The following is a 23,386-nucleotide window of genomic DNA, read 5'->3' on the forward strand; positions in this document are numbered from 1 at the left end:
ATCTCCACAAATCTCACATTAACATTGTCTTGTCTCTATCAGTCTCACTTTAGCTTGGTCCTTCTCTGAAGCTGTTGCCCTGTCTTCACATTAATGTTATACCTCTCCAGGGGACCGGCCCGACGCGTAAGCGAACTAAGTGCCTGCTTAGGGCCCCCAAGAGCGCTTGAAATGTCCCACAAGAGAGCTTGAAATATTTATTTATTTATTTATTTATTTACTTGTGATATATTACATTATGTCAATGGTAATCATACAGAAACACAATATTATGTTAACGGGCTGGCTAGCTACTACTGGTTTAAGCATTTCCCGCTGCCTCTGTCAGAGCTGGTGTCACGTTCATGCACATGCGCACTGTAATGGACGTTAACTGTATTTTGATGCAAGCAACCCTGTAGTAAGAAGTCGCTGAGGTCTGGACCTTGGTAATTTTTTCCCCTCTCAGGCCGATGTTTTGCATTATATGTGTATGTGAATGAACATGACTTTTTGTCATGTGAACGATTTTGTGAACGAAAGTGTTTTGACATTGTTATAAATCCCCCTGCTGACGCATCTGTTAGGCTGATGTTAGAGCATAGCCTAGGCAAAACAGTCAACAAATCTGAGCAAATTCTCTGTAGGCCCTACGGTCATATCGATCCACCAAGTTCCTCAGTGATAAGCAACCGTGTTTCTGTAACGTCTGAGAGTTGGAGGGATAAAAGGGATAAGTCCTCTTTTTTGAAAACCAAAATATGGTCACTCTAGGTAAATATTAACATTACATATTTACCATGTTCACATATCTGTTTGAATCGGTCCGTTCACTACCTGTGGGACAGCAGCGCTTCCGAATGGCATTTTGTATCAGCTAAATGTTATCGAGCTAGCTAGCTAATTAGTATTAATGTAATCTAATGTTAGCTAGCTAGTTAGCTAGGCTTGCTAGCTAACACTCACTGTTATCAAAAGCAAAATATAATACTGCATTGGATGGTTTACTAATTGACAAAAATGATTCAGGAAGAGCCTGCCTAAAAGATTTAGAAAAACTGTTTGCTGAGGAAAGAGTGGTAGCAGGCAGCACGTAGCTCTGTTGCCAAGCAACAGTGAGGCAACTGTCACACATCTCTGAAACGGCTAGCGAGCTTGTAACGTTAACCAAGCTAACAACCTCATCAGTAATCACAAGCGCAGCACTGGCTGGTACTCTGCTTCTTGTCAATGTGATTTCATCTTACAGCACTGGCTAGCCTTATAATTTGACAGCTTTGAAAATTAACGTTACCTGTGCAATGTGGTCCAACAGAGTTACTATGTGTTGCTATATCAACTAACTTACAATACTAAAGGTTAGCTAGCTGAGATTAACTAACATCGGTCACCTGTCTTTTTTTTTAACCCATTCATGTCCATAACAGAACATCTTTGCTCACCAGAAGGTACTAGCCTACTGATTTTACAGGAATGGTTCAAAATGCCTTAAAAGTGACTTGGTGGTAAGAAAGAAGGGATGTTTGTTTAGCCTACATTTTTGGTACACAATAGCCTATTAGAATTACAAATTTTCCTGGGAAAAAAAGTACAAATGTACAGCTATAAAATAAACCCGCTCTACTTATGCTTCTGGACTTCAGTTAAAATTTTTCCCTGGCTACGGCCCATCATAACATTAACATTAGGTTAGTATCCGTGCGAATGATCAAGCATTGACAATAGTCACTAGTATTGGCGGACGGTGGGGGGCCCCCAAATCAAATTCTGTTTAGGGCCCCATACAGGCTTGGGCTGGCCCTGCCTCTCCAAATCTCAGATACACATTCTCCTTCTCAGAGTCTCACATTAACACTGTCCTTCTCTTCTCACACACACGCTGTCTCATCTCCATTAACACTATGTGAAGACACAGCTAACACAATGCACATGGCACTGAGCAGTCACTGACTGTTTTAATGTATATCGACTGTCAAGTGGGCAAGTTCATAACCTCATAACAGACAACACCTGATGATGCACATTTGGACAGGTTTCATTACTGATTACGCTGTTACTCACCACTTCTTCTACAAATACTCATCTGCTACTCATTAGATTCTTACACCTTCAGTCTGTCAGAGGAAAAATCATTCTCTATAATGTCCACAGTCATTCATATTGCATTATGTCTGCATAAGGTGTTGGTTTATGAGTTCATATTCTGTCTATATAATATTTGCATGAACTTGCACTGTGATACAATAATTCTTCATGTTTCTTTATAACAACTGTCTCTGTTAAATATTTCTATATGTTCTCCATTTGACAATATACTTAGAGCTTAAAGGTATTAAACATAAAAAATAACATCTGCTTTATATTTTCTAATCTAGGTGTACATTTTTATTCAGCAGCTTTACAATAACATCTGATATACCAGTGCATTTCTCTCCAACTACATTGGCATAACATGGCTTTTCTAATTCATTCTCAAATGCTGCCAGTCAATTTCAGAGAAAAAAAGGTACAGGGGTGCTATTTGGCAGCAAGTTCAACAGCCAGTATAGCAGCTTACAAACAACAGTTTTCCCGGGACATAATGTCACACAACAAACTGTCTCCCAGTGTCACTGATTAAGCTACACTATGCCTGCTTCAAGAAAGTCAGAACAAACAATTCATTCTCTCTGTCTCCTTGTGTGTACATTGAAGGAATCTGAAACAACTGCTTGATCCTGACAAAGCACTGCATTCAGACTCTTTCAGGTGCAGACAAGATTTTGGTTGGAGGGGGAGCATAAGGAAGCAGGGTACAGGGGCGGCGTCAGACATGTGACTCATCCAGGTCCAGATCAACAGGGGAGATAGTGAGAGGGGACAGAAGGGGGGAAAGAAGTGGAGAGAGAAGGGGGTTCTCTGTGCCGTTCTCCTCACTGATGTGGAGCACAGTGTCTGCATGCTGCAGCAGAACAGATGTCTCCTCGTCCTCAGGGCTTTCCTGCAGCTGGGTGGGGCTAATGTGGGCAGGGCCTGCATGGGTGGGGCCAGGGTGGGCAGGGGTCCCCAGAACAGGCAAAGGGGGTGGGAGAGGAGAGGAGGAATGAGGAGAAGGAGAGGAGGTGGATGAGGGAGGTGGAGGGGTGGGGGTGGAACTCAGTGGGGGGGACAGGCTGCTCCGGAGTCCCTTCAGGTCTTTCCTCTCGCGGCTCTCTGTGGCTGCAGACACCTGTAGCACAGACACACCTGGGTTAAATCCCTGCTTTGCTTTAATTCTCTGAATATGAGCTAGTCTTAGGGATCATATTTCTCCTTTTCAAATGTGTCTCTTATCGGTGGGGTTTCGGTGCTCAGTACAGATCATTACTCAGTTCAGCTAATTTTGGCTTATAAAACACATATGATTCTAATGCACACATTTTTGATTGCACAACAAAACAAAACATAAGTCTGAACACACCTGCAGTTTCTTATATTTAGTTAAGATAGTATTAAAAAACAAAGCATGCATATGGTCCACAATAAACAGGAAAAAAACAACATACACTTAATCCTGGAATGCTGCTGTTCTGTTCCTGCTCAAACTAATCATGTACCCAGCTGTAGGCCACATGAATGCGTTCAGTATATAAATATACATGCTCACAAAAAAGCTTCCAGAAAGAATACTGGATATTCCACTGGAATTAAAATTTGCATATTTGAAATGTTGCTCCACAGGTTACTAAAATGCGGTGTTTCATTGAGTAAAAATAAACCTCGAAAATTAAATGATGTTGTATCAGGATTCCCTGAATCGATCAGTCAGCAATCTGCTCATCTTGAGTGCAAGCTGAGCTCAATGCCCCAGTTTCAAAGCCTGCTGCATATGACAAGGAGACCAAAGCAGTAGAATAGCCTTGCTTTTTTCTGTCGGGGATAGGGGCAGTGGCTTTCGTTGTAGCTTTCGCAAGCACACAAACTACAGACAATCTGCACTGTTTCACAAGCATATTCATTTACTCTATTCATGCGATTGGTGTCAATTATTCTGTGAATTATTTGTTTTATTGTTAATCAAGGAGGATAAAGGGGAACAGGCTGAAAGTAATAATAGATTTAAAGGTAATGTTTCAGCCTCCCCTGTTTCCAGCTCACCCGCCGCCACTGGATAGGGGTGGCTAGGACAGCCAGGGTTTCCCTGTCTCACAGTTTGCAGGCACCAGTGAATTTGTCAGATGTCTACAAGTTGCTTGAATGACATCAGTGGAGTAGTGCAAATCTTACAATGAGTGTTCACTTCACTGTGGTGCACTGTAGGTTTTGTAATGTCAGAAACAGCCATTGGTGGCAGGCGAGTGTAATGGTGGACAGGCGCGGATTAATGCACAGGCTGGCCTAGGCTGCAGCCTAGGGGCCCCACGTGTGCGAGGGCCCCGGATTGGCCAGACCATTTTTAACCCTTTCGCAGAAACTTATTTTTATGCTATGTAGCGCGTGTTGTTATATGGTTTGTTATGTTTTCATTAGCGTTAAGCTTCTCATAGTTTTCAGTTAGCATTCGCTATATATTTAACATTAAAACGCGAAAGGGTAAATTTACTTCAGAGGAAAAACTTGAGCTCTGTTGGCCCATAAGAAACATTTTAAAAAATATAGCTGCAAGCAGCAATGAAGGGGCCAAGCACCTCAGGGCCACCAGGTAGACAATTAATGAGAACAACCCCTGACCAAGACACCATCCATCACAGGCTGAACAGACACATTGACACCCACTCCTACACTCACATCTATGGGCAATATAGCATGTCCAACTGACATTACCTGAATGTGTTTGGACTGTGGTAGAAAAACCAGAATACCCAGAGAAAAGCCACATGGACACAGGGACAAGGTACAAACTGTCTACTACCCATTTGCACCACCGCACTGCCCCCCACTACATATATGTGTATATCCATACACTGTTGGAGGACTGCAATTTTTGGGTATTTGAAAAAATCCAAAATCATGGGAAAAATGGCTGAGAAAAACCATATTAGCTGAATATAATAAAATGTCCCTGATTAGAAAAGGACCCCTCATTTTTTAACACCTTTTTTTTGGTAAAAGACTTTTTGAAGATCAAATTAGTCTTATTTATATAAAGAAATCTGCGCTAGTGCAATCCATTTCTTGTTGCACCTGGCACTTTTTGTACAGACAAAAAAAAGATCATTTATTGACAATATATGCTGCTATTCCCCTCCAGCTATATCATAAAGACATGCCGCCACAGAGGCATGCTGCTATTCCCCTCCAAATGTTTACAAAACTGAGTGTATTGTTTATGGATATATGTTGTTTTAATTCTCTTAGTAATTTATATACACTGTTGATTTAAGAGAAACTGCATTTCATTCTTGATTGTACGTAAGTGCATGATAAAATGACAATAAAGGAAATCTCAATCTGAAATCAATTTAATAAAATACACTGAATAAAACAAGGTACTCTGATATATTTTCTACATCTGTTAGATGAAATTACCACATTTAAATAAAAATAAAAATAAACTAGTCTACTGGGATTTCTAATAGCACTCAACAATCTCAGATAAATGGCGCCATCTGCTGTTCGTAATGTATAATGACATTAATAAGTCTAGTCCTCCCATGTAAGGCAACCCCACTTTTCAGATGTAATTTCTGAAGTCGAAAAAAAAAACGCTGTCTAACATTCAGGCCAATATGGAAAGTCCAAGTGTTTCTTCAGCAATATTTAGTGTATTAGTTGTGGCAATAGGTCAAAAGGTGCAGGAGATGTGCCTATTTTAAGTGCTACAAACTGATTGTATCTTAGCAGCCATGCCATTTGGTCATTGTGTTCATTTCCCAGGTAGAACCTGGCATGCAATGATGTAATGACCTACAAATCTGGTTGCAATATCTGCTTTTCTTTGTGTGGTCGGTGCCTTGTGATGTCCATTGGAACAAAATGTCATTAAAATCTAAGTACATGCACACATGGGTGTTTAAACCTGTTTTTCAGTATAGCACCCCAAAGTGGTCAAATTTCACTAAACTTGCTGTGTGGCACCCAGAGCTAATTGTAAGCATGTGTATTGACTTTTATGCCAATGAACAAAAGCATTGCAGAGATATGGCCACTCTTCCTTTATGGCGACTTCACGGGCGAATTTGTGGGTACACTGTGGCCACATTGTTCAACCTGGCAACTATCCTTTAACAACTGTTAAAGACAATGGTCCAAAGAGGTAATACCCAAAACCTAAAATGGCTGATGTGGAGGTTTCATAAGTTCCCAGATAGGATTCTTAACTTTGATGAAGCACAAGAAATTTAGTTGAGATACTGTATCTGCTTTTCTGCCAGAGTAATGGGTATTCTAATGATTTTTAATGGTATAGGGCCCCAAGTGGCCAAATTTCATGAAACTGTTGCATACCCAGTGTTGTTAATACCAACAAAGTCTACCAAGTTTGGCATCACTCCAACAAAGCATTGCTGAGATATGACTCACTTCCTGTTTTGGTGTCTTCACCATGGAATTTCATTGGAGAACAGCGGCCGTATCATATGCCCTAGCAAAATTCTTTGAGTAGCTTTTGGTCAGAACCCTCTGTAGATGATACGGACCAAATCTTTTGGTGATAGTTTTTTTTTGAAAAACTGAAAAATCCATTACAGTGGATGAGTCTATTCAATTCATCATGACTCAGGGATTCAGTGGAAATAAGGATCACAACTCTAGGACAAACGGTTCAAAAGTAATAAACAAAAATGTATTATGAAATTTAGCCTGTTGGTGGCACTACACGGATTGATGGATTGACTCCAAATTTGGTGCCTGGATACCTTGGACTGTGCTCTATGAGGGTGCCAGATTCCACCAACATCCACCTAGGGCTTCTATGGGCTTCTATAACACACAGGTTTCATGCTTTCCCAGCTAGGGTCCTTCACTGTGATGATGCACAAGAAATTTGGTTGAAACATCTGCTTTGGTTCCAAAGCTATAGGCATTTGAATTTTTTTTCTCTGTTTTTCTGGTATAGTGCCCCCATATGGCCAAATTTCATGAAACTTGGTGGGTACCCAATATTCCCCCTGGTAATAATGTATACCAATTTTGGCATGACCCCATCCAAGCATTGCTGACATATGGCTCACTTCCTGTTTTGGTGTCTTCGGCATGGAAATTCATTGGACGACAGCGGCCACATCATTTGCCCTAGCAAAATTCTTTGAATAAATTTTGGTCACACCCATCTGTAGATGATACGTACCACATTTGGTGGTGATAGAATAAACGGCCTAGGACTAGTTCGCAAAAGTAGGTTGTTCAAAAAATTCTAAATGGCGGAAAATCCAATATGGCGGACTTTAATGCCAGTGGGTGCATTCGAATCGTCATGACCCAAGGATTCAGGGGAAAAAAGATCACAACTCTAGGACAAATGGTTCAAAAATTATAAGCAAAAATGTACCTTGAAGTTTGGCCTATTGGTGGCGCTACAGAGATGGATGGATTGACCCCAAATTTGAGGCCTGAATACTTTGGACTGTCCTCTATCAATGTGCCAAATTTCATAAAAATCCACCAAGGGGTTCTATGGGCTGCCATAGACTCCCAGAGGAGAAAGTATAATAGTGAAAAATTCTAACCTTCGGTGCTTGGCCCCTAATTAAATAGTTGATTGGGTAAATGTGGCCAGGTTCATAAGGTCAATTTGGTTTTCAAATAATACATCACTGCTACTCGACAGCATGGCAGCAAAATGTCAGAAAGAAAATATGATGGCGGGGCACAAAAACGAAAAGACACCATGGCCAAAATCTACTAAAGAAAATATTAATATTCTGCGCAAATTGGATTTCACCAGCCTTATTAAGGACCTCTCTGTCAGAAAAACACGGAAGAAAAACTTCACAGGTAGGACTATGTATTTATGATTGTGCTGCTGTTGCATTATTGCTGTTATATGCTGCTGCTGTGTTTATTGTATTTTTATGGCCTTATTTTATTTGAGTATTGTACAGCGGTTCAATTTGTGTCTCTGAGGGTGTTGTGATTTTGCCTCAGTAAAACAGGGTGTTCTGTACCGCTGCAGATGTTGTACCTATTGGTTTAGAAAGCTAAAAGCTGTTACCAGCTTGCATATGCACTGTGAATGCCTTTTCTCTGTAGCATTGCTGTTTATTGTAAAGGCTGCGGAGATGGGGTGGAGGAGGGATCCTGAGAGCAGTTGACCCAAGAGGAGGTAGAGAATGGTTTTTTTGAGGATAAGATAGGTTTGTTGCTGCATTGGTGTTGTCTAAAAATTGTCCTTCTGTAACTTAGTTTGGAACTCCAGTTAGCAATCCTACATAGGGTTGCATAAGGGGGACAAACACATTAAAAATGGTTCTTTGTCAAACAAAGGCCTCTGTTTGCCATGTCTACCTCATATCCAGTGGTCACTTACCAGAAATGAAGCAAAATTTCACTGTAGTTGTAAATAACTGTCATTATAATACAAAATTTCACTGTAATTTGTAAATAATACAAAACCTTGTGACAGACACTGCTGCATGATTTCCAATAACTACATGTGACATCACGAGTACAATCTACCTGAGTTTGGGAAGGGCTGTGCAGATCTGCAGTTACTGTTGCTGAGGCAACAGCTGCAGGGGATGCTGGGGGACCAGGGCTCAGCTTTCTGCTTTCAGAGGGGCGGTCCTTACTGGTAGCCAAGGGAGACGTAACTGACGTGTCAGGCTGGGTCTCGGTGAAGGTGACTGACCTCTTCTGCTCTGTTTGGGCTGAAGGGAGAGACGACAATCTGGTCTCAGTATGCTGTCCCCTACTGGCACTCTGACTTTGCCACACATTACTGCCACTGGAATAGAGGGAGGGAGGGGGCGGGATTATGCAAGACAGACATGCAGAGCGCCTTTTCAGCTGAGGTTCGGAATAGGCCGTTATGTTGCAAGAGGAAAGGTAGCTGTCTCACCTTCACAGTCCATTAAAGTTTCTTTTTAGAAACGAGACATAAACAGAACAGAATGACATAGTCAGTTATTGGGGTCTGTGGTGATTGTGAGACTTGTCAGACTTACTAAACAGACGCAAATATTGTACAAACAGTGATGGTTTTTGAATGAGGAACAGGTAATGAAGCACTTCATATCAGCACACCAGTCAAGCCCAACCTGTACGATAGGGTTTTCCATTCAGACTACATCTAAAAAAATCTAAATTAGCACAAACAAAAGAATTTTTCTTGTTTTATTTAGTTATTTTGTAAATGCAGTGAGCCTGTGGTGAGCATTAAAGTATATCTAAGCAAGTACAGACACAAAACAGAGACTGGAGTAAACCCTGTGCTGGTATGAAGTGGAGTCTGTTTATTAATTACAGCAGATGAACATGTTATTTGAATATAACCTGATAACAGATTTCTTTCTCTTGTCCTCTCAATCACATACAGATCCACCCACCCATCTGCACATACGCACACATCTGCACACACATGCACACAGACATGCACGCAAACACATGCGTACACACACACACATCCACACAGGCACACACAGACACACACACACCCACACACGCACGCACGCAGTGTTACCCAGGGGTTTGTGTTTGGGCTGGATGCTCCTTCGCGTGGTGGAGAGACGGGCACCATGGCGACCACGTGCTTCATTCTGAGTCTTTGGGATGGACAGCAGGGGGCGCCGTAACTGAAATGTGGGATCCATTTCATTTATGAAACATTCTGGCTTCACTTACAAGCATTCATAAGTAGCTAAATTTTGGAGCACTGCAGCAGCGAGTGTACAGTAAATATTTTGTTTTAATGAACTGGTGTTTGTACTATGTCACCTTGGCATATTGTCATATACAGAATAATCTGTTGCTTAGACTGTTGCTTTGAAAAGTGATACACTGAAGAGATCAGGGATGCTATTTCTATGTCTACAATCCCACTGCAGATAGCATGTAAAATATGTGTAACTCCTAGCCAATATTCAACACATAACACATAACCAACATGTAACCAGGCAGTGTGTTTTTCAGTGCTACTGCAGTAATGCATGGGTTTACACTGGAGTCACTCTCAAGCACAGTGTATACAGTAGCATCCTACTTATGGGAGCTGTGAACATTTCCTCTGCACCACTGTCTGTCTCACCTGTCTCAGGCCTCTCTTTCGGCCCAGAGGAGGCTGTATCAGGAGGTTCTGCTGGCCCGGCTCACTCTGCACACTGGCCACCCTGTGGATCCAACCCAGAGACAGACAGAGAGACAGACAGAAAGAGATGGGCTCCAGTCAGAACTGCACATGCGCAGACCCACTCTGCTGGTTCTGAGACCTTGAACGCCATCCTGATTAAATCTCCTGCAAGGCCTCCTCACTGTCCACTGCAGGAGAGTTAAGAAGAAGTGGGTCCATTGCTCATCCCTGAACTATTAGCCTCCCCCCATGGAGACAGGAGAACCAGAGACTCTCCACTACTGACACGTCAACCACAGCAAGACATGGAGTCCAGACTCAGTCATCATCTCCCATGTCAGACATCAAAACAAGAAGGGGATTATGGGAACTGAAGAGGCAACACAGGACAACATGTCCAGTGTTTTGGGAAGGGAAGTCCCAGATATACTTTCATCACTGAGAGCATCTCTGCTGGGGAGTTGGGGTGTGATTATTTTAGCCACACCTTAAAGATCAAGGCTTATTATTTTGTTTGGTCCAATAACTACTTCCAGGTCACAGACTTCAAGCTGATGATCATCAGTTTAATCCTAGGACCTAAATGAGAGGGTATGATATAAAAAAGCCATTGATATTGTCCTAATGTGGTACTGTATAAAGGCTACTATCTTGAGCAGTTCGCTGCATTAGTGTACACTATCTTGGCCCCTTTGGCTGTTGCAGTTTTCTCAATGGACATTTTAAATGAATGCCCTTTTCTCATCACATGGAAGATGCCCAGGTGCAATTTATAATGAATTAAAGTATATATTTAGGCTGTGCGCGGAGCTACAAAGTGTTTACAGATTTTAGGAGAGTCTCCATGATCTGAAGGCAGGATTGAGTTTGTGGAGTGGCTGGAATCGTTATAGTATCTTTATGACACTATCAATATGAAACAAACCACTACGTTGCAGCTCTCTTCCTCTTTCGAGACAAATGTAATCAATGGCTCAAACCGTCAAAGACCCTTCAGATCCCTCTTCAGTTTTGACTGGCTAAAGAAGACAGCGCTCAGTTATCAGAGCCACTCCTATCATTTCTAGTTAGCATTGAGATACTGTGATCACAAGGAAGCAGAATGCTGATTACCTCTGTCAATGGTGCTCTGTCAATGGCATTTTCACACCATAGTCTATCACTGCCAAGCCTCTTCCCTGCTTTGAGGAGCTACCAGAGAATTCCATGCCATGGGTTGCGAAGGAAAACAATGGTATCTCCTGAGCCTGGAGATGAATCTCAGTGATGGTTGCTGCTCCAGTACCCCTTGGCCCCACAGATTGGCACCCCAGTGGGGCACTCCAATTTGAGTAGCGGAAGCTGGAACACGTATGAACACCATGGCACCATGGGGGCTGACTGTGATGACACAAGAACCACACAGCGAGAGGCGATGGGGGGAGGCCGAGACCTCTCCGGAACCAGCTCCCGCCCACCACGGTTACAAGGCCCAGCGGATGACTAGAGATGGTGTCAGTTTGGAGCTGGTGAGGACAGAGACGTCACACTGGACCCACACAGAGGAGAGAGGGAGAAGAGAAACCACGGCCAGCGACTTGATTTGATGTGATGAGCAAGGAGGAGGAGGCCTTCCGGGCCAAGCCCCAGCACACACACACACACGGACACACACACAGGGCTGTGACACTGTACCTAGACAGGTTACCCTCTTCCAGCATTCCTTGGGACTCATCTAGCACATTGGGTTCACTGCAAAGGGGGCAGGGAAAAGGGTTTAGGGAGAGAGGAGAAGCAGGTGCAGTCGCTGATGCCCCCCCCCCCCCCAGGAGAAGGGTCCCTCCCACTGCTCATGGACACAGTTTGGAGAGGGTGTCACTCCTGTACTTCTCCCTGTAGAGTAATCGATCCCACACAGCCTCCGATCAAAACAATTATCGCAGTTTGCTACTTGTACCGATGGTCCGACCAAAGTTCTTCAATTAGAATTTACATTGATGAGTGCTCCGATTCAAGTGCAACACCACCTTTAGATAATGTGTTACCCTCTCAAGCCCAGACAAGCATATCAGCTGTCTTTATCTTTTTTTCAACACTGTCACATTCACAGTACCCAATCAGAGTTCAACAACTTTAGGAGTTTCAAATGCATACTAGTCAATCAGATCTCTTTATTGTGTGCTCCACAGTATCAGGCTCATAGCTGCTGACCAGCTCTCTCTCTTTGGGCTCTACAGAAAACCCCATCCTGGCCCTCAACAGCTTTTAGAACCTGTGGGGTCCTACTAAGCATTCAGGCAATAGGACATTGAGCTGCCTTCCAGGATGAGTGCAGAAGAACACAGATCCTGAACACACTGGGCACATTTCACTGCTCAGGAACTCAGTCTTTTGTTCACTATGTATCTGGATGAGGTGGGTCTACAATGTCTCTCTCATCAATATTTGGAGCCATATCTTACAGGCCCTCTCAATCCACCTGTCCTGCAGACTATCCCTGTGGAAAAAACTATACACAGCCTGTTCCTCACATCAGTGGATCACAGAGTGCCTGTCTAGTGGGGTGCAGCTCAATTCCTATGGGCCCAAAATCACTGATGGACCAAGTTTTCTTTTTCTAATGAAGTGAAATGATTCATTCCAACCCATAAGCAGGTGAAGTGCATGGCAATGAAAGGAAATCTGTTTACCTGGAGGAAAACTGATGTGGTTAGTGAGTTACAACATCTCATATTGACCTTATGGGGGTTCAAACCATGTCTGACATCATTTTAGTTCATCCAGTAATAATACGTGTTGACAGTTTCAAAACAAAATCAATACGGAGAAGTATATTGAGGATTTGCATATACAAGAATCCCTCTGTTCAAAGAGTGGTGTTTACTACAAATGCAGTGTGGCACAGTGTGTAGTGATACAGGGGGTGGTTTATGCCATTGGCTGGTGATGGAGAAGATGGTGTTCAGTACTGGTCAGCACAGTGAAAGAGAGGATGGTGTTCAATATTAGCTGGTGCAGTGATGGAGAGGATTGTGTTCAGTACAGGTCAGTGCAATGATGCTGAGGTGGCATCACGTACCTGTGGCTGGGCAGCATAGTGCTCATGGTGGGCTCTGGTTGGCTGGCAGACACTCCGGTCGTGTGGCTTGAGAATCGGCGCTGGGTGATGACGCTGGGCAGGAAGGCCTCCTGCTCACTCACCACACTAGGGATGCTCACAGAGTCATCTGGGTAGCCAGAGCCGGGGGCAGGGCATATTAGACATACATGCAGGGGCAGCCAATATGAACAGGCAGAACACAGAGGAAGGAGGGATAGGCATGTACAACGGACAGGACGGCACACGTTCAGTCATACAGGGGCACAAAGCCAGAGAAGCAGACAATCACAAACATGCAAAGCAGAGACAGTACAAAGATGGCAAGTCAAGGAGAAAAAATAAGAGAGAGAAAAAGAGAGAGAGAAAGATTTATGAAGTTGAGCCATCACTCTCAGATGAAAATGATGCTTCAAAAAATACATTCAGCCACTTCATACAAACATTTGTTTAAAGAACTGGAGATTACATCTCTGTATAACTATTTGTATAATACTGCATATGTGATGTATTGGTATTATGTATCAACTGTATAAAATTAAACATGATTGGTGGAACCTGATTGCTGTAAGGCTATCTAGAGGATGAGCCATCAAGATCAGTAGGAGACATAAGCCCAAAATAAACTGCCTATAACACATGACGCTTGCAAGCAAATGAGAGTCTGTGAGTGGAGGAGGAGTGGGGTCTGACTCTCTTCCTCGTCCTCGTCAGTGCGGCTGAGAGTGTCTTGGGAAGGCTGTCGTGAGGGCTGGCTGTCCTGCTCCCAGACGGTCCCGGTCCCCGTGTTGGAGCGGGACATGGTGGCCAGGCTGAGGCGATAGGCTGACGTGGAGGTGCCCACTGTGCTGATGGAAGTCTTCCCCTGGTAGGCTAGAGAGAGGGGACAAAGGCAGGAGGGAAAGCAGACAGGTCAGCCATAAGCTTTGTTCAGGATATAGTCATTGGCAAACTTGTCCAGTCAGAGAGCTGACAAATTATCTTCTCCTGTGAGAGATATGTTTTGAACGCTCTCCTTTCCATGATAATTCATCATTTTAATGTACTGCTGTTGGAAGCATCTGTACATTCTTTTTGGACTTTGTGGGGGAATAAATCATGAAATATGATTTTTTTTTTTTAACAATGACTATGAACTTTTCTAGTCATGGTAATATGTGAGACCCTGATCTGCAATGTCACGGCAGTCTCACCAGAGCCACTGTGCACCGCCTCCTTCAGGATTTTGAGCTCGTTATTGAACTCAGCAAAGAGCGAGCTCTTGCAGAGGGGCCGTGGGATGAAGCGGCGCTCCAGCTGGTCAGCAATGTGGTGCCGGGCTGTGATCTCCTCCTGTGATTCAGCCGGCTGGGTCAGGAGCTGCAGAGGCCACAGACGGGTGTAACAGCCAAGTAATTAAAAGGCACACTGAGCTGTTCTCTTGAAAAATGATCATGTCCATACTATCATTTAAATCAAGGAATTGACGTGGCTGCATAAGTTTGATTTTGTTTTCTACAAAAGTAAATGTGTTTTAATGATAACATCAGGGAAAGTTTGTACCTGAATGATCTCTACAAAGCACATTTAGAAATGCTTGGTACATCCAAAAAAGACTTCCCCTGGGTTTTATTTTCTCACAGAACAATCATTGAAAAGGCAGCAACACAGTGCATAACTGTAAAATAGGTACACAACCCTTGCACTTGAGATAGAGGCCAGCTTTGTTAGCCTCTCAAGAACTTCTATCCTCTAAAGAGCCATAGCAAGATATGATCAAGCAGTTAATTAGCTCTATTACAGAAAGAGGGTTTAATTAAAAGCAGACACCTGCTGCTCAGAAATGCTCTATATTGGCATCTGCAACAGCTGGGAGGCCAGGTGAGTGACATGCATGTAAAGAGAGGGAGACAGAAAAATTAGGAGGAAGGCGAGGGTGCTGACCTTGCACTGGATGAAGGGTCGCAGCAGGACAAATATGGGGATGCGGGTTCGAACAATGAAATCTATAAAGTCCCAGAAGGCCAGGCCGCCCACCTTGCGCAGGGCCATCTCCTTAACCTGCAGGCTGAGCCGGTACCACTGGTTCCCCAGCTGTCGCTCAAAGCACACCAAAACCACCTTCAGGGCTGGAGAGGAAAGGGGTCAAAGACAGAGAGAATGAGAGAGACAGGGAGATAGTATGGCTACCTCCACTCAACATCCTCAAACAACAGAGAATTTCCTCTGTATTTGAACATGATTCAGATTCAAACATGGTTGCCAGATCAGAGAAAATGTTCTACTATTTTCAATGGTTACAACACCTCCAGTTATTCTAATTCCTTCCCACAGCCCACTTTAAGAGCATTAGTCCTCCTGGCTCCACATCTAAAGGGGGAAATATCCCATGCACCCAGCAGCCATTGTAGCTCCACCCAAGCCAGAGCTCATGAAGCTTCCCCTTCAATTAACTTCCACGGTTGGGAAGGTTACTTTTAATATGTATTCCAATACAGATTACAGAATACTTGACCTAAAATGTCATTTCTAACATATTCTGTTAGATGACTCAAGGTAAGTAACATAATCTAAATACTTTGGATTACTTTCTGAACACTGTGTTTTTAATTTTTAAAAGTATGTAAGTAAAAGTGTGAATGTGGCATGTAGTGGTTGGGTGATTCTCACAAACTATGTCCAAGTGATGTCAAAATCTAAATAGCTAAACTTGAGTGATTTTTTTTAATTATGGTAACATTTCACATGAAAAAAAAACATTTAAAGCATTTTATGAAAGTTTTATAAGGACGTGCACCAGTATAATTCTCATTACCGATGTTATGTTATACCGATGTTAAAGACTAATTGAAAGGTCAATTTTACTGAACTTTTCACATTTAGACAAACAGGTGCATGAAATGATCACAACAGTACATTAAAAGTAGTTTTCAAAATATTTTAATATACTTTTTAAATAAAATTTCTCTCATTACCGAAATACAGAAGCCATCTGAAGTACCATTTTTTCAAATTATTTCTTTGTCAGTTGAAACTGTTCTTAACGGTTTCTTATAGAACGTTCATCCAACTAAGGTTCTGAACGGTTATTTTTAGAATGTTGGCATTTCATCACAGTTTCTTCAGAATTGTAAATGTTAATTCAAAAACTGTACAATACACAAAAACATGAGTTAGAAAAGGCACAGGCCACCCTAAATACATTGTGAGTGAGACTCTCCAGTCTTGTGAGTCAGGCAGGCTGTGTGCTTTTTTCTTCTTTCTTTTTCATGAGGGGCATATGGGAGATGCACCCCAGAGTTGCCTGTCATTGGAATCCCTTCAGTAATCTAAATATTTTTAAAATGTAACTGTAATTTGATTGCCATCAATTTAAATGGTAACTGTAACAGAATACAGTTACTCATATTTAGTATTTTAAATACGTAATGCCATTACATGTATTCCGTTAACTTACTAACATACTCCCCAACCCTGTTAACTTCCCATAACTGTCATCTCCTCCCACGGTTTTTCATATCATTTCTATGCTGACAACATGCAACTCTTCCTGTCTTTTCCACCATCTGATTCACAGATTTCTGCATGCATCTCAGCTTGAGTTAAAGACATTTCATAGAGGATGGTGAAGCACTGCCTGAAGCTGAACATAGCTAAAACTGAGATGCTTTTCATACCATCCAAGTCCTCCCCGTTTCAAGAGCTCTCCCTCAGCCTAGGCTCTACAAGCCTTACAACCAATATCACTGTCAATAGCCTTGGTGTAATGCTTGATAGCCAACTGTCCTTGTCCTCTCAGCTGACAGTGGGGAGTTGGGCTTTTAGGTTCTTCCTGTACAACATCTGAAGGATGCCCCTTATCTCACATTCAACACAGCTCCTAGTTCAGGCCCTGATCCTCACACACCTGGACTACTGCAACTCCTTGTTTGCTTGCCTTCTTGTCTGTGCAATCAAACCTCTGCAACTAATCCAAACTGCAGCTGCATGTCTTGTCTACAATCTCCCTAAATGTAGTCAAGTTATTCCCCTCCTCATCTCACTTCACTGGCTTCCTGTTATCACTTGCATCAAGTTCAAAACCTTGGTGCTGGCATACAGGACAGTGAATGGGACAGCCCCCTTATAGCTACGACCACTCTTCAAACCCTATGTTCCCTCAAGATTGCTGTGCTCTGCATCCACAGGGCAACTGTCCCAACCTGACAGGATGGCTCTTCTCAGACACGATCCCTGTCTGTACTGCTCCATCAGTAGTGGAATGAACTCCCCACAGGGATTAGGACAGTAGAATCATTGGCCATCTTCCGACGCAGACTGAGGACCCACCTCTTCAGACTGCATCTCAGTGTCACTTCTATCCCCACCCCTAACACCTGCTACTTCTTGCATTTAATGTTAATTTTATGTGTAGTATTATGATGTATTATGAATTTCTGTTCTAGGGACTGTTGTATACCTGGCTTTTGTCAGAGTGCACAAATTAACTTGTGGTAGGTCTTAAATAGTGTTATGCTCATATTCACTGGTTTGGGAGTGTTGTGAGCCTGGTCTGACACTGTTGCTCAACTGAATTGATACACTTATGTTCTTTTGTGATGGAAGTTGCTCTGGGTAAGAGCGTCTGCTAAATGCATGTAATGTAATGTAACTAAACCTAAGCCCAATGGCTCCTCCCACATCACCATGCCGACCCCCTGCTCATACTATGTCCCCACCACATGGACCATTCCCTTTGGCCCTCCACGATCCACATCCTTTGGCCCTGTCGCCTTTGGCCCCACCCAAGTTCCAGTACCTAAGTAAGCGGCCTGGCTGGTGGACTCAGCTAGCCCCTCCCTGCGCAGGTCTTTGCCAGTGTCCCCAGGTGTGGAGCAGTGGGCAGGGGAGCTCTCCAGCATGAAGTTCTTGCTGCGGGAGGTGCTGATGATGCGGGGGGGCAGCAGGATGTTGAGAACCGTCTGCAAGAGCAGGAAGACCTCTGGCTGCTCCAGATGGGGGCTGTCTGTAGGTGGGAACAAGGGGCACAGGACACTGGCACGGCCTCAAACACCCATAGTAAAATAGCATACACACAGGAAGTAGCAGATACAGCCCAGTTATTGCTCATTAATGAGCCCAAAGAAAGAAAATGCTGTCATACTCAATATAGCTACCTAGTAAGTATTTCAAGAGAACTATTTAAAGTTGATCTTTATGTTTCACTTTAACTTTTACTTTAACTTCAACATGGAGGAAATAAGGTCACTAAGCCTGGGATAAACTAGCCTGGTTGACTTTGGAATAAACCGTACATTAACGGCAGCCATTTGGTTAATGTTTAACACAAATAGTTCATATGGAAGTCTGTTTATGTGGTCTAGTATTCAGGTAATATTCAGACAGTATTTAGCCAAACTAAACACAAAATAACAACATAATACTTTGGCATTTTTAGAATTCCAAACTCAGTAGAATGAATGGATTCTGCAGTATCTGGCCCTCACTCTTGAGGCTGACCTTTGCTCCCTGACCCCACAGTCAGCACAAATGGGATGAGCAGGTTGAGCAGCATCCCCTCCCTTCTCTCCTGATTGGTGAAGGGTGAAATCACATGGCTAAGGGGGAAGTCATCTTTTAACGCCTGAGAAAATGAAAGTCATGTACACATTCAACAACTGGTTCAGCTGCAGAGCAACAAAAACTAATATAACACTAGAAAAAAGAATGTTACTGTTACTGTTTAAATGCCCATGAGCCATTTATTGCAAAAAATATAGCCCTCACATTGCTGATAATAACTGCTGAGTATGTCCAACCACACATATTGCCTGGGTTTTAGATTCTGGTGGAATAAATGCAGCCCCATCTGTGTGGGGTGGGGTCAGTGTGTTTCACCTGAATCTGCAAAGCCACCAGACGCACCACAGCCGTGCTGAAAGGGAGGGGTGGGGACAGATAGGGGCTCAAGTGGAGAAGGGGCAGCCCGTCAGCCACACTGGAGGGGCCCACCACCCCCATGACCTACAACACACACACAAACACAAAGCAGTGAAATTTACATGGAGAGGTATGAGTTTTCATGGAGCTGTAAAATCAGAATGAACAAGAGGAACATCAATGGGACTTGCTCTGCTGGAAGTCTATTACTCTATTTCTGAGAGAGACACACTGAAGTGGAGCTATACTTCTCACTGTGGACAGAGGGACCCTGCTGTGACAGTGTGAGCTCACCAGGTTGACACAGACGTTGATGAGGGAGCGTAGGTGTGGCAGGAAGGAAATGATTGGCTGACGCTGTAGAGTCAGACAGATCCCCTCTATCAGACTGCTGGCAGCCTCCCACTCTACCTGCCTCCTGCACAGAGAATACACACACCATGCACTGTCACACACACACACATACACACATACTGTCAATACACACCCACTTACAGACGCTTACAAAAACACACACCATCAGCACACACAGACTGTCAATGTACACTAACACATAATGCCAACACACACACACACACACACACACACACACACACACACTACATACAATCTGTCAGTACACATACATATACAAACACTATGCCCACACACATTATACATCATATAGATATATTATGTACACATGCACACAGTCAAAACATGACTCCACTCACTCATACATACTGAAACACATAGGGCAGTTGAAAATTTGTGTTTGATGAATAACTCACACACACAGTGCGCACACACACTATATGAGATGCAGTGTAATGTGTAAGGTCATGGCGGTGCATGAGGACAGACCTGGTGCACAGGGCCTGCGGTCGAGCGCACCTGAGCGTGGGCATTTTGTGGATCTTGTTGAACATGCGGTCCAGCCTCTTGAGGATGAGGATGAGGGCGGGGCGCACCGCCTCAGCAGACCAGTCTGTGATCGGCAGCATCTCTGTGATGTAACGCCGCAGGCCCCGGCTCTCCATGGTCAGGGTGTCATAGGGGGCCAGCTTCAGTAGGGAGTGAGCGATCTCTGCTAACCTGGACCCGCACACGTGTATGCACACTGTTATTATCCAAAGTATATCACATGCATTTTTATTTGTGTTACATGCAGACCCATGCAAAAAACAGTATACCAAGAAAATATTTTACAGGATATGTTTTATTAGCTCAATCAATATGTTTAAAATATGTAAATCATTACTTAATTTGTAATTTATTCTTGGGCTGAACAACATATTTTTCCATATTGTACAATATATTTCATTTTTGCATGTGGTATGACACTACTGTAAGCTTAATTGATTTCACTGAATGTGTCACAATAAGAGAACTGCTGTTTTATTTGTGCTATTTTATTTATTTTTCTGAAATCATTTTCATTTGAAGGACAGTTGATTGTCATAGTCTCAAGTCTGCTGCCAGTCAGCATCTCTAAGTCTTCAACTGGTTGTGATCAGTATCTCTGGTTCAGTGACTGTTGATGGTCAACATCACTGACTTATTAACAACTTATGGTCAGTATCTTTATTTCAGTGACAATTTATGGTCAGCATTTCTGTTGCAGCGACTACTTACTGTCAGTATCTATGCTTCAAAGTATGTGGTGATGGTCAGTATCCGTGGTTAAGTGTGTGCCAATGATCACTATCTGTTGTTCACGGTGTGTGCTGATGGTCAGTATCTGTAGTTCACAGTGTGTGCTGACAGTCAGTGTCTGTGGTTAAATGAGTGCTGATGGTCTGTATCTGTGCTTCACAGTGTGGTCAGTATCTCTGTTTCAGTGACTGTTCCTCCTCACCTCATGTGGGATTTTATGTCCAGCAGCTCCAGAGCAGTCACACGAGGCTCTCCCGCCACGTTTTGCAGGATCTTCAGCCGCGGGCCGCAGTGCTTGTAGAACTCAGTGCAGACATTGAGCAGTGACTCGCGTGGGCGGCGGAACTCCTCTCGGGCAATGCGCTCGTCCAGCTCCTCACGCGGAACGCCCTGACCCTCCTCCAGCAGGTGCAGGTTGTCCCTGATACAGCAACATCATCAGGTCAGCCAACACAGTGACAACACCATTTCCCATGAGACAATGAATCTGACATATGAAAATGTGTAGTGTTTGTCATGTTTTTTTAGGGTGTTTTGGCTCCTGATTAAATCTCATCAGCATGGTCCCAGATCAGTGACATCCTGTGATCAACTGACACAGTGATGTCAACAGACCAGCAGTGAAGGGATTAGTGCTGGCATTGGTGATTTGATACTCTCCCTTACTGGGATAGTAAGTATGTTATATTGGTTGTCTTCCAATACTTTCTTCAGTTATGATGTCCTCTAGCATGTTCTATGGTTCTGTCTCATGGAAAAGAAGGCATTTGCACTGCCCTGTTCCCTGACACCCCTCCTCACACCCCTCACCTGGTGTTGCCCCCCCCTGACATGGCGTGGTTGGCAGTTGTTGCACCCTTGTGCCCCTGGTCAGAGCGGCTCATCTGGGGGGCCGTCATGGGCCTGGAGACAACACAGCGACAACACATAGGGAAGTGAAGCATGAGGAAATTAAATATGTGTGCATGTGTCTGTAAGTGTGTGTTTGTGTGTGTGTGTGTGTGTGTGTGTGGGAGGGGGGGGGGGTGGGTGTGAGTGAGCGTATGTTGACTGTGTATGTAGGTGCATGCATGCATGTGTGTGTGTGTTGTGTGTCTGTATGTGTATGTATGCATATGTTAGTTCATGTTGACAGAATGTGTGTGAAGTACATGTTGACTGCATGTATGTATATGTGCATGTGTGTACTTGTGTGTGTAGATGCGTACGTATGTGTATTCTGACCGTGTGAGAGCTTCCACGCTGTAAAGCAGGGCCTGCAGAGAGGTGGCAAGAGCAGCAATGGCGGCGATCTCATCCCGGGCAGCTGAGGCAGACTCCAAGGCCAGGGTGTTATTCTTCATCTTCTGCAGGAAACAGGGCACAAGGGCCTCCAGCACCATCAGCATCTGCAGGCTGGGACCACAAGGGGAGACAAACTTCAGAACAGCCTGTGTGTTTCTGGATGGAGCACATGCTACTTCAACAGATAAAATATACTGCCACACAAGCACCAAGAGCCCTGAAGTCTAACTGTAAAGAGATTACTTCCTCGATTCATAGTATATTGACCTGATCGTCAGCTCATTGCATTCAACTTATGCAAATTACTATCTCTGCAAGCATTCTGATTTGCTAGCTAACTGAACATTTTTGAAATGTGTGGTCTAAAACAGAACATCTGTACTCAGCACAGGAATACAGACAGGGATCTCCCTCCCAAACACAACCTGTTAGGCCAAGGATGGAAGGAATGCAGGAGCTGGATATCTGGTCACAACAGAACATCTGTATGTATGTGCGAGTACTGTATCATATGACCCACCTCCTGAAGGACTCTGGAGCATAGGCCACCACTGTGACGCACAGCTTGATGGACTCGCTGATGGAGAAAGCAAGGTCCTCGTTGCCATAGCAGAAGTCTGTAACAGGGGCAACAAAGCATATCCCTTAACCCTTTCACACGTATGGTCAAACCGGTGTGATTAGAACAGTAGATTGGAAAAATTCTAGCTAATGTTAGCTTTGAGGAAACAGTGATTTAACGCTACAAAGTATAGCAAATGTGGTGGTGAAAATTATGAGAGGCTTAATGACACTAATGAAAACATAATGAACCATGTAGCATAACATGCAGGCTACATAGCATAAAGTAATGTGTGAGAGGGTTAAATACAGCCCTTAGTGGAGGTTATTGTGGGCAGATCAATCAGGCTTTGAATGACATGATGTTCAGGTATGTGCAGTGAGGCAGTAGGTCACATGATGTGCAGACAGAGGGGTCAGTTATGCACAGTGAGACTGTGGGTCACATGATGTACAGACAGAGGGGTCAGGTATAGCAGTGAGGCAGTGGGTCACATGATGCGCAGACAAAGGGGTCAGGTTTGCACAGTGTAACAATAGGCCACATGCTCACACATCACTGTGCTCACCCAGAGAGCGGAGCGGCTTCTCGGCCTTCACCAGCTCAAGGGCATCCAGTGTATCGGGGGTCTCACCCTCCAGGGACACCAGGAGGTCAAACAGGCACTGCGCTGACACGCCCTTCGACAGACCTGTGCTGGTGCAAGTCTGTGAGACATGCATATCTCTGTCAACTGTGAAATTCACTCATGCTCAGACATACACACACA

At 43.7% G+C, this 23,386-nt stretch overlaps 1 protein-coding gene across 17 annotated transcripts in view; it reads right to left on the reverse strand.

Moving 5' to 3' along the window:
• Nucleotides 1-223: 223 nt before the first annotated feature.
• LOC118785348 (protein unc-80 homolog) overlaps nucleotides 224-23,386 on the reverse strand; it is a 74,545-nt gene continuing 51,382 nt past the window's right edge. For 9 of the 17 annotated variants that reach the window (XM_036539958.1, XM_036539957.1, XM_036539956.1 and 6 more), the window contains 20 exons: nucleotides 23,186-23,324; nucleotides 22,576-22,672; nucleotides 21,996-22,166; nucleotides 21,582-21,674; nucleotides 20,974-21,192; nucleotides 19,980-20,210; nucleotides 19,431-19,554; nucleotides 19,095-19,220; nucleotides 18,717-18,840; nucleotides 18,016-18,222; nucleotides 15,162-15,346; nucleotides 14,432-14,597; nucleotides 13,932-14,111; nucleotides 13,221-13,368; nucleotides 11,837-11,893; nucleotides 10,121-10,202; nucleotides 9,557-9,668; nucleotides 8,936-8,956; nucleotides 8,554-8,744; nucleotides 224-3,187 (listed from right to left, as the gene is read on the reverse strand). In XM_036539958.1, the coding sequence (XP_036395851.1) occupies nucleotides 2,786-3,187; nucleotides 8,554-8,744; nucleotides 8,936-8,956; nucleotides 9,557-9,668; nucleotides 10,121-10,202; nucleotides 11,837-11,893; nucleotides 13,221-13,368; nucleotides 13,932-14,111; nucleotides 14,432-14,597; nucleotides 15,162-15,346; nucleotides 18,016-18,222; nucleotides 18,717-18,840; nucleotides 19,095-19,220; nucleotides 19,431-19,554; nucleotides 19,980-20,210; nucleotides 20,974-21,192; nucleotides 21,582-21,674; nucleotides 21,996-22,166; nucleotides 22,576-22,672; nucleotides 23,186-23,324 (3,075 nt within the window). In that variant the 3' untranslated portion in view covers nucleotides 224-2,785. Of the gene's footprint in view, nucleotides 3,188-8,553; nucleotides 8,745-8,935; nucleotides 8,957-9,556; nucleotides 9,669-10,120; nucleotides 10,203-11,836; nucleotides 11,894-11,977; nucleotides 12,035-13,220; nucleotides 13,369-13,931; nucleotides 14,112-14,431; nucleotides 14,598-15,161; nucleotides 15,347-18,015; nucleotides 18,223-18,716; nucleotides 18,841-19,094; nucleotides 19,221-19,430; nucleotides 19,582-19,979; nucleotides 20,211-20,973; nucleotides 21,193-21,581; nucleotides 21,675-21,995; nucleotides 22,167-22,575; nucleotides 22,673-23,185; nucleotides 23,325-23,386 lie in introns of those variants that run through there. The other 8 variants (XM_036539961.1, XM_036539948.1, XM_036539954.1 and 5 more) reach the window with 5 other exon arrangements.

Source organism: Megalops cyprinoides, chromosome 11 (genome assembly GCF_013368585.1).
Source record: "Megalops cyprinoides isolate fMegCyp1 chromosome 11, fMegCyp1.pri, whole genome shotgun sequence".
Lineage (NCBI taxonomy): Eukaryota > Metazoa > Chordata > Actinopteri > Elopiformes > Megalopidae > Megalops > Megalops cyprinoides.